General features: G+C 52.2%; 6 protein-coding genes across 6 annotated transcripts; 3 read left to right on the top strand and 3 right to left on the bottom strand.

Annotated features, from left to right (window-relative positions):
• Positions 1 to 438: 438 nt before the first annotated feature.
• On the top strand, positions 439 to 1,440 carry N0V89_003735 (uncharacterized protein; the record flags this gene model as incomplete). Its single annotated transcript, XM_056212533.1, has 4 exons — positions 439 to 565; positions 616 to 718; positions 817 to 1,163; positions 1,232 to 1,440. The coding sequence occupies 4 exons, from the start codon at positions 439 to 441 to the stop codon at positions 1,438 to 1,440; spliced, it is 786 nt and encodes a 261-aa protein (XP_056072841.1).
• Positions 1,441 to 3,522: 2,082 nt separating this feature from the next.
• Positions 3,523 to 4,727, top strand: N0V89_003734 (uncharacterized protein; the record flags this gene model as incomplete). Its single annotated transcript, XM_056212532.1, has 3 exons — positions 3,523 to 3,781; positions 3,846 to 4,157; positions 4,219 to 4,727. The coding sequence occupies 3 exons, from the start codon at positions 3,523 to 3,525 to the stop codon at positions 4,725 to 4,727; spliced, it is 1,080 nt and encodes a 359-aa protein (XP_056072840.1).
• Positions 4,728 to 4,930: 203 nt separating this feature from the next.
• N0V89_003733 (uncharacterized protein) lies at positions 4,931 to 6,605 on the bottom strand (the record flags this gene model as incomplete). The annotated part of the gene is made up of 3 exons (XM_056212531.1): positions 4,931 to 6,023; positions 6,076 to 6,466; positions 6,554 to 6,605. 3 exons carry the CDS (start codon positions 6,603 to 6,605, stop codon positions 4,931 to 4,933), a joined length of 1,536 nt encoding a protein of 511 aa, XP_056072839.1.
• A 1,132-nt stretch (positions 6,606 to 7,737) lies between these two features.
• Positions 7,738 to 8,922, top strand: CEM1 (Mitochondrial beta-keto-acyl synthase; the record flags this gene model as incomplete). Its single annotated transcript, XM_056212530.1, has 1 exon — positions 7,738 to 8,922. One exon carries the CDS (start codon positions 7,738 to 7,740, stop codon positions 8,920 to 8,922), a length of 1,185 nt encoding a protein of 394 aa, XP_056072838.1.
• Positions 8,923 to 10,528: 1,606 nt separating this feature from the next.
• N0V89_003731 (uncharacterized protein) lies at positions 10,529 to 11,632 on the bottom strand (the record flags this gene model as incomplete). Its single annotated transcript, XM_056212529.1, has 4 exons — positions 10,529 to 10,788; positions 10,838 to 10,888; positions 10,933 to 11,169; positions 11,221 to 11,632. The coding sequence occupies 4 exons, from the start codon at positions 11,630 to 11,632 to the stop codon at positions 10,529 to 10,531; spliced, it is 960 nt and encodes a 319-aa protein (XP_056072837.1).
• A 592-nt stretch (positions 11,633 to 12,224) lies between these two features.
• MET13_2 (methylenetetrahydrofolate reductase (NAD(P)H) met13) lies at positions 12,225 to 13,214 on the bottom strand (the record flags this gene model as incomplete). Its single annotated transcript, XM_056212528.1, has 1 exon — positions 12,225 to 13,214. One exon carries the CDS (start codon positions 13,212 to 13,214, stop codon positions 12,225 to 12,227), a length of 990 nt encoding a protein of 329 aa, XP_056072836.1.
• Between the last annotated feature and the right edge of the window lie 1,258 nt (positions 13,215 to 14,472).

Here is a 14,472-nt window from a genome sequence, read left to right as displayed (position 1 = left end):
AGCAGCCAGGTTGTTTGTGCCAAGGAATGGGTGCTGATCATTCCCTGCGCTGCATGGGAATTTCGTACCTGCTTTCGTACAACATGGCGTCGTCCACCATCCGAACCAGCAAGAAGGAGCTGACAGGCACCTGACAAATGCAACTGGACATGGTTGTGGAGAACCAAAGTATCGCAGTCGTACAAAAGAAACAATCTTGCACCATTCACATCATCCGTTGCACTAGACCACCACCACCCGACAAGAATCGTGCAGCCCTTGGCGCCGCCAATCACTGGGCACGCGTAATCAATTTGGAACCGGCGGGCGACCTGCAGCTTCCTAGAATGGCCTATATACAATGTAGGTACCCGGTCGGACCCTCATTCTTCACGGCAAAACCGCGCCCATCCGCACTTCTTTCTGTGAAGAATCGTGCTGCTCCTAGATCTCAACATCATGTTGCGAACTATTACGCTGGGTCTCGCCGGGCTTTCCTATGCGCTCGCCTCTTCGGTCGCGCTTCCTAATGTTTTTGTGAGCCATGAAGGAGAGCCTCAAGGTTTCTTCAAAAACGTGAGCGGCGGTAAGCTGTTTGACCCTGCATGTCGTGATGTTTGTTGACTCGGAATGCAGTGAACATCTACCACTCTTACCACAATCAGAACGTTACAACCGGTGGCAAAGCCGTACTTTTCGTATCTGACATCTACGGCGTCCCACTCCTAGAGAACAAGCTGTAAGAAGACCGTAACCCACATTCGATTTATACTTGCCGTAATTGTGTTACGCCTGGATTGCGCATACCCGGACATCAGAGTACTAACAGCTCCTTAGGCTCGCCGACTCTATCGCCAGCGCAGATTACACCGTTATATTCCCCGATCTCTTCAATGGTGACGCCGTCCCATCTGATGACCGCGAAGGTCCTGCTTTGAATTTGACGGAATGGCGTCTCCGTCATCCGGTCGCCGAGATTGATAGAATAGTTGGCCTAACTATCGACTACATCCATAACGATCTCAACATCAGCCGAATCGGTGGCGTGGGATACTGCTTCGGCGGCAAGTATGTCCCGCGATGGCTGGCCGAGGGAAAGGGGATTGATGTGGGGTTTATCGCTCATCCGAGTGGACTTGAGGCGGCGGAGATCCAAGGCATCAATGGACCGATCACCATTGCAGGTACGTTTAGATTCAATACACAATTGTTGAAGGTCGTGAATTGAAACGCTAACCATGGCTTGAATTAGCTGGAGAATTGGACACTGCGTTCAATGTCACGGGACGCTACAACGCGGAAGCTATACTCACAGCAAAGAACGCAACCTACCAGACCAACTTCTACTCTGGAGCTCCACATGGATTCGCTGTACGTCCGAATGTTACCATCGCGCGCCAGAAGTACGCGAAGGAAGCATCATTTTTGCAGGCGATCTTGTGGTTCGCCGCGTGGCTATAACGACTTTCATTTGAAACCTTGGAACGCCACCGTAGCTCGTAAAATGCGAAACAGCTTGCGAAAATCAATTTTCTTCATTTGAAACGCAACATCCTTCGCAGTCTATTACTTGCCAGAAGTGTGGCTTCTCGCAATGAACCGGGTTTAGTACCGACTAATGGTTGTGGCTTCCATGCTCACCATGGCAGCCACACTAGCTCTATGGAACAGCCCGCCACCCTTTAACCTCACCTTGCATCATCAGCTCTAAGGACAGAGCGACACGCTCACAATGAACCACGCAACGAAGTCGAGATATATCTAGTCCCTACCCGTAGGATGCTCTAGGGGCCACTTACACCATTATCTCACTCCGTGTAAGATATTTGTAAAGCAATAGCGATTTCGAGACTAGAAAGAAAGGTCTTAGAAGAAGGCGTAAGGATTGACCAGGAGGCTGCTTCAATACCATTGACCACTATCATTTCACGCAACTTTGCACTTTCGATTCGCTGACCCGTCGTAATAGGCCTTTCCATCTCCTCGAAGCCGGCTATCGTGCTTGCGCCGTTCTTCAAAACGCCGCAAAAGCAGCCTCGGGCTGCCCAACGCTCCAGAGATTCGTGCTCATGAGCTCCATCGTAGCGGTCATGCCGCTCCCGCCGCGACCCGCAGCTGCATCCCGCGCTAGGGATTTCGAAACACCAAGAGGACCGTTTACCACCGTCGACGACGCGTATCAAGCATCCATCATCTACGCTCGGAAAAAAGCCAGAGGGTTAAAATATAAAGGGACTAGATTCGAAACTGTCAACATGCTTCCCGGATACGTCCTGGTGCCGATCAGTGAACAAGGGCATCGAAAGAGATATTTGCTAGCTCCAACATTTTCCTGCTTATCCTGCCCACGAGCGTGGAATTTTCCATGACATGTGGGTTAGTGGACGTATCATTGAAGCCTGGACGCAGAGAACTCACAAACAGGGCGGGCTTGTCGGCTATTACTACAGTAGTCCCAGTGTCGGTGATGTCTAGCGCAAGATCAACACTGTAGTCGCTGTAGCGTAGGACCTAGCGTACGCGAAGGCAGAGTTCAGGGGCGGCTCGGTAGAAATGCGGATGCTGTGCGGGTAGAGGCGTGACGGCGTATAGTAGCGCTCGTATTCCGTGGAGGGGGTGGATGCTGGCCGGTCAGGAACTCGGTAGCACCAACGGATTTGACACTGCATCGTCCTTTCAAAGTTTACGTCGGCACGCTTTTTCGACTTCATCCTCATTATCTCTTTTCATCATCAACTTATGCTCAGCGGCTCTTAGACATCTTCCTCAAGAATCACATCCACACCTCCCTCGCTACTCTTCCCTTCACTGCCCTTCACTTGAAAGACGGCATCTCCCCCCGACCATCCCGACCTCACAGAACCCTCGCCGGCCACTCTAGCGCCTCAAAAGCAGGAACACGTCGGCTTCGGAAACACCAGTTCCGCTCCCCCAATGCATCGCGACACACCGATCTGCAGACGCGGGATGCCAAATGTGGAGATTAGCGTTGGCGTTGGCAGCCTTGCCACGACTACTTCACCCTCCTGGACCCTGATTGTCCGCATGACCGACCACTCGCGTAGACAATATTAGAGGATCAGCTCCATGACAAGGGACGTGATAGGATGATTCTCAAGTGTACAGAAGGAGATGAAGTCGCTTATTCGGTAGAGGAAGAACTGCAGACACACCCGAAGCAGCGGTACCTCATCAGCAGAAGTGCGGGGGCGGAATCTGGAGGTGGAGTACCGACGCAACTAACCAGGTGTGTGGACGTGCCATCTAGCCGAAGGGTCCTGGACGTGGATAGTTACACTGGGGATGCATGACCTAGTGCCCTGCAACGGAAAGACCCGTTGGCCTCGCATTGTACGTACCTGTATCTCCTCGATTTAGTATATAAACGTCCTCTTCGGAACATCTGCTGGTTTTCTGAACAGCTATCAGACTACTCCACGCTTATCTGTGCCAGCTTCTACTTTCGTTCATCCTTGCGGCACAGTCGGCCAATAATATATGCAGGACATGATCACCTGCACCACCACCGTCAAAGTAGCCCCAATGTCTCTTCCCGCAACCCAAAAAGCCGCTGTAAAGGTCGGCACCGGCGACTCCTCTCGCACTGAAGTCAAAGAAATTCCCGTCCCCGAACCATCTCCCGACCAGATCCTCGTAAAGGTGAACTACAGCGGCCTCTGCGCATCAGACAAGTCCCTCCTGCTAGACGAGTGGGAATCGACAGGGCTCCTCCAACAGCCATGCACGCAGGGTATTGCAGGTCATGAGGGCGCGGGCACGGTTGTGGCGGTGGGAAGTAATGGTATGTCAAATTCTTCTTTTCACTGAGCAGTCAAGCAACAATGACTAACAAGCTTTGCATGCAGTCCAGGATCTCTGGCAGATCGGCGACCGCGCAGGCATAAAGTGGATCGCCTCCGTGTGCCGCAAATGCGAATTCTGCACCAATGGCCAAGACGAGTGCCACTGCCCCAAGCAGCTGAACTCGGGCTTCAGCATCGCTGGAACGTTCCAAGAGTATTGTGTTACTGACGCGCGGTACGCGACAAGGTTGCCGGACGGTGTGAGCGATGAAGAGGCGGGCCCGTTGATGTGCGGTGGTGTCACAGCTTACACGGGGTGTAAGAGAAGTGGTGTAAAGCCCGGACAGTGGCTTGTTGTGCCTGGTGCCGGAGGCGGTATATCTTCCCCTGATAACCTTGGTATTGGGAATGTGTTGGAGACAACTAACAGAAATAGGACTCGGCCACCTCGCAGTTCAATACGCCAAAGCCATGGGTATGCGCGTCATCGCCATCGATGGAGGTGACGCAAAGCGCGATCTATGTCTCAAGCTCGGCGCAGAAAAGTTCATCGACTTCACGACGTGCAAGGATATCCAGGCTGAAGTCATGTCGGTAACAAAGTACGGCGCACACGGCGTGATCGTTATTTCAGCGACGAGGCAAGGGTACGAGCAGGCGCCGCATCTGCTGAGGCCGCAGGGCACTATGGTCTGCATTGGACTACCTAAGGATGGGACCGTCATTGCGGGTGCGCCACCAATTCTGATGGTGCTGAAGAAACTACATATCGTGGGAAGTGTGACAGGGACATTGAAGGATGTTGAAGAGTGCCTCGACTTCACAGCGCGCGGACTTGTGCGTCCGATCTTGACGCACGGTAATCTGGAAGACATCAACCGCTTCGTCGATGACATGGGTGCTGGCAGATTAGTAGGTCGTGCTGTCATTAAGGTGTCTGCATAAAGATTCGTATGTAGTGGACATAGACGATTGATAATGAAAAGTATTTCGTCCATTGTATCCCTTTCACGATTGAGGAGTTGAACCTCGACCCATTTCGACTTCAGGGTATCTATCATAGTATACAACCAGCCTTCTTTCAAGCATATGCCGAAGACGGAAGCCCACAGAACGCCTCGCTAAAGCACAGATAACATATCTCGATTCTACCAAGCGGTAATGTCTTCCACTTCAGCCTCGCCGAAAGTGCTTGTCTTGGTAGCATTCATGCCTGTCTCAGCCAGACCGATATTGTCGACGTTCGGAGTGCGCTTCATGATCTCTGGAAGAGCTTCTTTGAGGAAACCGCAAAGATGCCCATTGACCTGTTCGAACTCGAGTAGGAAAGCATCGTGGCCGTCTGGCGAATCGATTGTCTTAAGTTTCGCATTCGGAATGTGAGCGGCTAATTCCTGTTGCTCTGCAAAGGTGAAGAGACCATCGGACTGTATGCCGAGAACTAGGGTTGGCTGCTTGATTAGCGATAGGGCATGCTGCAACGCTAATACTGGGTCCAATGTCTCCGCATTGAAGCCTTCTGGGTAGCGGTGCCGGGAGAGATCGTGGGTGTCCAACTTCCGAGTAATGGCAATGTAACAATTGGCATCGAACCTCTTGATGAACTTCTCACCCTGGTACCTCAAGTACGATTGCGCGGAGAAATAGTGGGGTGTGCGAGAGCTCTGGTAGTGCGATAGAGGGCTACTCAGCTTGCCGTTCATCGGTGGGGAAGGTGGATTTGAGGCGTCTTTGAACTCAAGATCGGCCGTCTTTGCTGAGCTAGTAAGAGCAGCAGCGCTATTGGTTCGTGACACGCGAGGCGAGCCGGCATTTTTGTGGCCATGGTTGTGGATCGCCCAGTGCTCGTGCGAAGGTGTATTTGGACGGGGCACCACGTTGATGCTCTGTTTTTTGGACACGTCAGGCGTGTTGCGGCCAAAGCGCGACTCGAACGAATCACGGCTGCGGTACGTCAGGAGAGCCGACATGCGGGCAGCCCCTAGACCCGTGGAAGGAGGGTCCTCATAGGTGTAGTATCCGTCTTCGTACTTCGGGTCACTGTAAATGCTCTGCCGTTGTGCCTCTCCCCAGCTGATCCCCCACGCGCTGTATCGTGCCGACGTTGCAATGGGTATAATGCTCTTGACGTAATCCGTACCAAAGTAGGCAAATTCGAGGACGAGCATGCCTCCCATGGAGCCTCCGATGACTGCGGCAATTTGGCGCACACCGAGATCGTCGAGGAGAAGTTTAAAGATGCTGGGCCTGTCAGCTTTGCACACATGGGAGGGTCATTGGCATTCAGACTTACTTTACATCATCTCTCACAGTTGTCAATGGGAACTCAGGTCCGTACTGACCCAATGAGGGGTCGCCATCTTTCGCTGTGACAGGGCTGGCGCTCCCGTACGGGCTGCCCAGGCTGTTGATGCAGACGACGAAGAACCTCGAGATGTCGAAGGCTTTCCCAGAACCTCCAAGCATCGGTCCCCACCAGTCACCAACGTCGGCGCTACCCGTCAGGGCGTGACATATCACCATGGCATTATCTCCAGCGGGCGAAAGAGTGCCATACGTTTTATACGCGACGGGTACATTTCGGAGCACGACACCAGATTCGAGGGTGACTTCCGGGATGATGGCGAATGTTTGATCGGGAATCAGCTTTGCGAACGGATTCTCTGGCTGCTCGGTCACTCGTTCTGTGTATCACAAGCATTAGCATGGACGCAAAGTTTGTTCGAGAAGCAGATGCGATCATGCATGCACTTGAGGTGCGGGGGTCGTACGGTACTTGTGCGTGCCATTGGCGGCGGCGCCGTCCACTCGGGGAGCGCTCATTGTTTGAGTGTCAAGTAGAAGGCAATGCGCCGAAATATTCTTCGCCTAGGGCGACGTGGGGACGATGAATCATTTTGCGGGGAGTCATGGCTTCCACACACGCAGATTCGAGCCACCCAAAACTAGTGAAGTGATTGGCCTTGGCTGGTGACGCCATCCCGGCTTTGCTCCCATTTCGCTCCCATTGGTCGATCTCCGCCTACCCTGCAGCATCTCTATTTCTATCTCCACCACCTCAGTTACCATGAACTCAGCATGCATTGCACCAGGACGCCCGAACAGCCGCTGGCCCTGGTGCACTACGGAACTAAGAAACGACTGACATGACAATCACGAAGAGGTCTGTAAAGGCTAGATCGCACGCGTTGATTGCGGAGCGCAAGGCCATTTCCCCGTCTCATGCATCGAAGCCACTGCATACAATGATCTATCCTCACTCAAAAAACCAGTGCGAAAAATTGCACGCTAGTTGACTTACATTCGAACAGTGGCCGAGCCTCTCGCCGGCACAGAACCTGACCCCGTATATCACTACATCGTTACACATATCGGAGGACATCCGTCAGATCGAGATTGCTTATCTTAGTCGTACGCGTGCAATGGGTCAAGGCCGTTCCGAAGGAGTAGCGTGCTGCTGTTTATACGTTGTACCACGACCTTTGACGCGGTTGCAAACAATCAGATGTCAGATGAAGTTTTTGCACCTTGTTTGCAGTGTATTTGGAGACCATCCTTTCGATCTTCCCTGCAATGTATTTCGAGAACATTGCCGCAGGTCTCATGCACGTCTGATCTCTCGGCAGCACCTGAAATTCAGCTTCGCACCGACTCTCAGCTCTTTCGCTCCTTCACTTCATCTTCCTCTGAATTCTTGAACCAGATTATGCCGCTAAGACGTTGAACAAGATTGCTGTTCAGCCTGGCAAACATTCATGTTCGTCGCATCTCCCTGGTCACAGGTCACGATCTTTAATCAACGTCGAATTGATTGTCGCAAACTCGCTGACTGCCATCCGCCAAACTACCAAAGGCGCCAGCTGTCATGCGACGACCTCGGATATATAGGCCGGAGAATAATTGAAGGCAACTGGAACTTCGAAAGACCTGCCTTTGCCTCCAAACAGATTGAGCAATGCCTCCGATGGCTACCAGCGGTTGTGTCCGAATCCACGGTCTCGACGGAGGGGTAGATCCCCAAGTCAACCACACTCAGCGCAAATCGCAGCTCGTCCCTACCACTCCCAATAGCAGACTAGGACTCCATGGTTACTATCGTGATGTTCTGGGCTTGCCCAACAATTTCAACACGCTCCGATCCCAATCTGAACATCCCCAAGAGTATAACGAATCCGAATTTAAGCAGCATTATATCGACGTTGAGGAATCCGATACCGGTGACAAGGTTCTTAAACACGCAAACCGTCCTACCAACCTATCACTTATAGGGCCAGCATCGCCCATGTTGCGTCCGCAACAGCTGAACGATTCGAAACGTCAAGTCTCTGCCCTATACAGGTCCGAAGATGCGAGAAAGACGACCATCTTCCAATCTCAACATCCTCCAGACCGGTGGCTGCACGCACCAGGGAAGTCGAACTTCGCGCAATATAATGCCTACCTCGACAACGAAAAGCCGCTCGGACAGCAACATGTCAGTTGCTGTAATCATGAGAATATCCCAGACCTCGACTACTGTCTGACGCCCAATCAAGTACACGTGAACGCATCTTCCTTTGAGCTTGTGCCTGCACCCGGAAGAGAACTTGAGCCTAACTTCGGATTCAAGTCCAGCCCCGAAATGACATTGCCGTCTGATCCTGACGCAGTGTACGAGAAATCGGTTTGCTCAGATCCCGCCAATATTGAAGCACTGCAGACGTCACCGCCGGAAAAGCCATCCCCTAGAAGAGCGACGCGGTCTGAGCCGGGAAGTTCTCACAGCCGTCGTCGCCGCGCCAAAGTAAGAGCTCAATACTTGCGTGAGCGCAGCTGCCGCAGCGCGTCGGTGCCCATTGAGCAATCCACCGTGGCAAGCGCGGGAAGCTTTCCGGTTCTCACCTCCGAGGAACTCAGACCAAAGCGTAAGCACTGCACATTCGTGCAAGAGCAAGAACTGAAGTGTCTCTTCGAGGATCGCGTGGGGACGCCACATCTAAGCGAGCGGCAGCCTGGCGACGACGTGAACGCCCAGCTCGACGTGGACGAGCTTAGCGTGGGGGGAGAGGTTGCGGCGTTAAGTATCGAAGATGAGGCCACGCAAGGACTTACTGCTTTCGCGATTACGGACATCCCGGACGAGGAACTGAGTTTGAGTTGACTAATGTGGTGTGGAAGGGGTGGTACCTGCGTGAAGGAATTACGAGAGAGCTAACGCGTTGGGATCGAGGCTACTGTATGTATAATTTGTGTGCGTCTTCCTGCCACGGCTCCTCCACCGCTTGGGTCGCATGTCACGTAATAGACATTTAATCTTGCTGTTTATCAGGTCTACTACATGCTGCTAACGCCTCTCTGGGGTGACAGAGTCTTGAGCTTTTGAAAATGCCATTCCGTGCCGCGCCATGGATCGCTCCCTGGTTCCCCACACCCTCAAGACGGGCCCCCACGCACGTGGGCCCATCCGCTCCCAAGATTGGCAGATATACCAAGAGCCAGTCTCACCACGCTCGCCTCATACAACTAGTGTCGCGTGACACTTCACTTGCACGGACGAATCACAACATCGATTATCCAAGACCAACTGCGATCTATTAGTCTAAGCGTAATGCACGACTTGCTTCCATACAGACGTGTGCCTGCGCGTCACTGTCGCGTGCTGCTGATGATCAGACTGACCGATCAGGAATGCCATAGGTAGCCTCAAAAGACCATGGAACCTCCTGCACGTCAACCGGACATTCCGTACCCCACGCGACCTTAACTCTGGAATTGATACCCAACGTCCTCCCCCAGTCCCGTGGAGGCAGAAAAATGAATTACGAGCACGCATAAATACAGCCTGTATCCCAGGATTGCGACTGCGCAGCCTCGTTGCGCAACTCGACACGAACACGAGAACGCGACTGTTGCCTGACGGTGACTCGACAGTTCAACAGCTACACAAGCCTCATCGCCACCCTTCCTCCAAAAGTTTTAAGGAAGGTCGCGGACGGCTTAATTCGCAAATCACGGGCTTCCATCACAGCCCTCAAGCTCAAGGATGTTCTACCTCCATCGCAACACCACGGCGACGTCCAGCCTCCACCACGTCGGCACCAGCGCCTCCTCGTCTCCTGCTGCACCCCAAACCTCCTCATCCCCAACAACCGCCATGTCTCGTCCAATCGACATGGGCTCCGACGCCTACCTCTGGCGCATCAAAGACCAGTTCCTAGGCGCCCGCTTCGCGGACTGCTACCAAGGACCGGAGTTCTACGCACTGGGTGCTGGTGAGCAGAAGAGGAGAATGCAAATGTATGATCAAAGAAGATCGGATGAGTACTGGTATCTATGGAGGGCCTGGGGAAGGAGAGTCCGGTGGAGAGTGTTGGCGTGGTTGGGATGTAGGCCGTACTGATGTGCAGGAAGGGGAGGAGAACGGGGAAGACCCAAGGGAGAGGGTGGGATGGGATATGGGCTGATTAGGGCAAGAAGTGTGGCTGATTAAGATTTCATCTTTGGTTCTTGCGCGGGCGTTCATGAAGATACCAATTTGTGCCGTAGTACGGCTCTATTTCCTACGATCTGCACTATTTGGAGCATGAGAGGCGTTTTTGTACGACGATGGGATTCGCATTGTAGCATCAGACTGTAATTGGCATGTCTTCGAATAATGGAAATTTGAGTGTGTATATCAAGCAATGAGCATGCTTCTACCAGCAACATATAGCTCTGTTGTTTCGAGCTCGGCTTCCTGCTCTATTCCTTATGCCTTCCTAGGACACTCACTCAGTCCCAAAGTTGGCCTTCCAGAAGTCCTCAAGCGTTGCAAGCTGTGCGGCCTTCCCTGTAGCACCCCGCGTGGCCGCCGCAAGCTTCTTCAATTCAGCCGCGGTCTTAGCTTCCGTCTCATCGCCGAAGTAGCGACCTCCGCTCTCCTGACAGAAACCCCACATGTTCTTAATTGTTTCCAATCCGCGGATACCGTACACTTCCAAATCACGCCAATTGGGAATCTCTTCGAAGCGCGCCTTTTTTCCGGTTGCTGGTGAATCATTAGTCTATTTTTTTGATGAGATAAAGACGGACTGTACCATTCTCAAAAGCCTGTGTCATCTGGCCGAAAGACTTGATGTCGCTGACCGCTTGCACCAGCTTCCCGTTCCATTTTTCGGGCCAAGTAAAATACCATGGACTATGTCGCCGTAATCATCTCCAATGGAGATAAAAGGTACGTCTTCCTTGCCACCCCACTTCGGAGCGCGGAAAACCAACGTGCCGTCCTCGGCTGGCACGAAAGGAAAGCCACCTAGTATGGGTGCGAGATCTTGGCCGAGATAATTTTCGAAGTACCAGCCTGGGCCGGCAGCAACGACGGTCTTGAATTTTCCAATGGACTTTGCGTACTCCCAGATTTCGTTCTTGTCTACATAGGCTCAGTCATGCTACGATTGAATCAGTGTAGACGACTACTTACCGTCAAAAGCCGCAACCGGAATCTTGCCCCCAGTGATCTTGTTTGCACTATTGAACCCACTGTACACGATAACCTCCACACCGGCTTCCGCGGCCGCATCTACGATGATCTTCCCAAGATCAACCTCAGTCCGTTTCTCATCCGGATTCTCGAAGACTGCATCGTCCGAATTGGTATTCGCGAAGACGGCCCAGCTACCGTGGAAAGCCGAGATGAGGGATTGCTTGTCCCAGCCGTCTGCTTTTACGACTTGGATTCCAGAATCGGAAAGCTTCTTGGCGGCGGCTGAGGAGGGGTTGCGAGTTGTACCGCGGAGGGTGAAGGGCTTCTGGCTGTTGGCGGCGAGGGATGCGAGGACGGAGGAGCCTTGGAGGCCGGTTGCGCCAAAGACTGTGATGAGCTTTGAAGGCATGGTTTTCAATGATTTGGAAAAGTTGAAATGGTGATGAGTGTGCTTGGGAGGATTCGATCAGGGACATTCTTGAGTGCTTAAATGCTTTTACAGCCTACCCCCAGACATCAGTACCAACCCACGGACACATCGTCGAAGCCGCAATTATTGCGCCGACTTGAAGCACTAACATACAATTCTGTCACCGCGGAACAATTCCAGCTGTATTTGTAACGACGTGTAACTATGTAGCTGCGGAGTTCCTGACACTTACATACTTTACGAACGGTAGCGTGAACTACGGAAGTCTTGAGCTCCGGTCACTTATACTATGATTAGTGAAGAAATGGCCGCAGATAGCGAATCAGATATGGAAGGGGCCCTGCTGTACTTGGCGGTCTTGGCTAGTTGCAGTGAGATTAGTAAACAGCCTGAGCACGTGATGGCGCGTTGACACATAGGATAGGAAAGGGAAATCTACTCGGCTTATGGTTCATCCTTCTCATTCGGTGCGATGTTCCAGAAATGGATGGCAACTTCGGAACCTGGATGCCTAGCACCTTCCGCTGTCATCGTTCTCTTGCCTTCCCATCACTGCACTCCAACGCTGCGTTCATTCATCAAGTTGAGATACAGACGTCGTGTCCGGAACGTCCACCATCAGTTCCCTTTTCAGCACACTCTTGAACATCTTACCTAGTCCCACTCTCTGACAAGTCCGCTCCACCACTTCCTGCAAATCAAGCTTCGTAGTCCACTCCCTCGCCGCAACCTGTACAGCCAATGGTCTCGCATTCATCACACCCGGAAACCTCTCCCATTCCGGCCCATTCCCACAAGTGGAGCTGCCTCGCGGTATTTCGTCTACATTGGTGGGTCCAGAGCGCGTTTGGTTTGTCCATTCAGTGTCTCGCAGCTCCTTAGAGGAATTGGCTTTGCGGTAGGAAGAGACCCAGTGGACGCGCGGCGATGCGTTTGAGCGGAAGTAGTAGGTCTTATCGGTCCCCTCCCCAGCTTCGTTTTGTGCAGTGGCGTGGAAAGTGGGTGCCACCTCTCTCGCTTCGTTGACATCTCCTTCTTTTGACTTCGGATACTCATCGCTATCGGACCATGCAGTAGTGACAATATCCTCATGTTTCATCAAGGCGTCAACAAGCCTATTAACCTTCGCTACGTCTACACTTTCATGCACTGTCGGGACCAAGAAATCGTAATAAGGCCTCTGCTTCCACTGGATACAACCCGTCTCAGCCTTGAACGCCAACCCCTGGTCACCAGGCTGAGAGTTCGTGGATAGCAAGCCGTACTCATGCAGGCGTTTCAGACCAGGAAGAAGTCGTGTTGTTTCTGGAGAAATGGGGACATCGTAGTTGGGGGAAACGTCAATGTGGCCGTCGAGGTAGGTTAGGTTGGCCCTGAGTAGGTCTTCCCAAGCGCTGAAGGAAGTCCACATCCTTTTCTGGGCCGTGTGACGGCAGCGGCGGCAGATATTGGACCAGGCTCCAGTGTAGACCCCTTTGATGGGTTGTCCGATAACGTCTAGGTTTTTTGGCGCGTCGCAGCTTTCGCAACGAGCGTTGGTCGAAGAAGAAGGCCGTGCCATGTCTAAATACGGATTGACTGATGGCTCCCGATTTATGACGAAGTGAACTGGAATCGTTTCATTATGTTAGATGACGCTTATAACTATTTCCTCTTCATTTGTTGACATTAGCGCAAACACCTTGTCTCACACATTGTTTTAATCTATTGCTCAAACCACAACGTGGGTTGAATGCAGTGCCAAACAATTGTAGACCGCCTCTCTTGCTGGTTATAGAGCTGGTCCATGCTGCGAAGCTCCATGTGAGGCTCAAGGCAAAAGTCGGCTTGCTTGGCACATCCCGATCCATTGGTAATGATACTCTTCAGCGAATACTGATTTCCCAATGCCCCATGCGCAATTTCCTTCGAAGATCTTTAGGCCTAAGCTTCGGCGTAGCTATCACCTGCGATGCTTGCAGTCCTCTCGTCGGAAGACTCCACGGCTTTCCCAACGGCTGGCAGAAGCTTTCTGTTGATTAGATCCTCTAGATGGGTGAGAATCTCTGCGTGCTATAGGGCGTAGCTTTTAGCTTCCTTCCGAGTCCGTCAATCCCTCGTGGAGCTGGCGAAGGCGACGCTGCGAGCGCAGAACATAACACCAATAAAATGCCAAATACCCGAAGACAGCATGTGCAAGGTCTGGCAACCTCCACTTGGGAACTTAACATCGAACACCTCTTTACACAATAGCTTTAAAGGTATGACACTCATCGCAATTGAAAGATCCGCGATAGTCCTGTGAGCAGTGTTTCAATCTGGTACAAGCAGTGGATGTTAGTTTGGTGATGTGCTTGTATGATCCATCTGCTTATGTTACCGCTCATCAGATGTGAAGTGGGTCAAGTTTGGATAGGCTGGGATGTTGTATTGCCGATGGAAGTTCTCGACTGAAATGTCACTTCTAGTTAGTATTGTAACTGGAGAGATCGTCGACAGTCACAGAGCTTTTGGCGCTCGCAGCCCTAGGTTTCCTTTCTTGATTTCAGTCATTCTCAAGGATTATTGCCATGAATTAGAGTGAGAGGAACGTTGCGATATGGCTGGGTATAAACGGCTCATCTACAGGTGAAAAGATGAGGAGCCTTGACCGAAGGGCGATAAAGGCGCAAGATGTAGCACCATAGTAGATACGAAAGGAGGAAAAGTATATATCATGCCCTGGAAGAGCCTTGGTCAGCCCCGTGATTTTCTGGTGTTGCGGCGACGGTGCGCTGTCCAACCGTCCCAACGTAGACGCCAAGAAAGATTGCGTCAACGTTGGCAGGAACGCCTCATCT

The sequence above is a fragment of the Didymosphaeria variabile genome, assembly GCF_027946475.1.
Source record: "Didymosphaeria variabile strain IMI 356815 chromosome Unknown scaffold_3, whole genome shotgun sequence".
In the NCBI taxonomy this organism is placed as follows: Eukaryota; Fungi; Ascomycota; class Dothideomycetes; order Pleosporales; family Didymosphaeriaceae; genus Didymosphaeria; species Didymosphaeria variabile.
The sequence above is the reverse complement of the archived record's forward strand: the minus strand, read 5'-3'. Positions and strand labels throughout refer to the sequence as shown.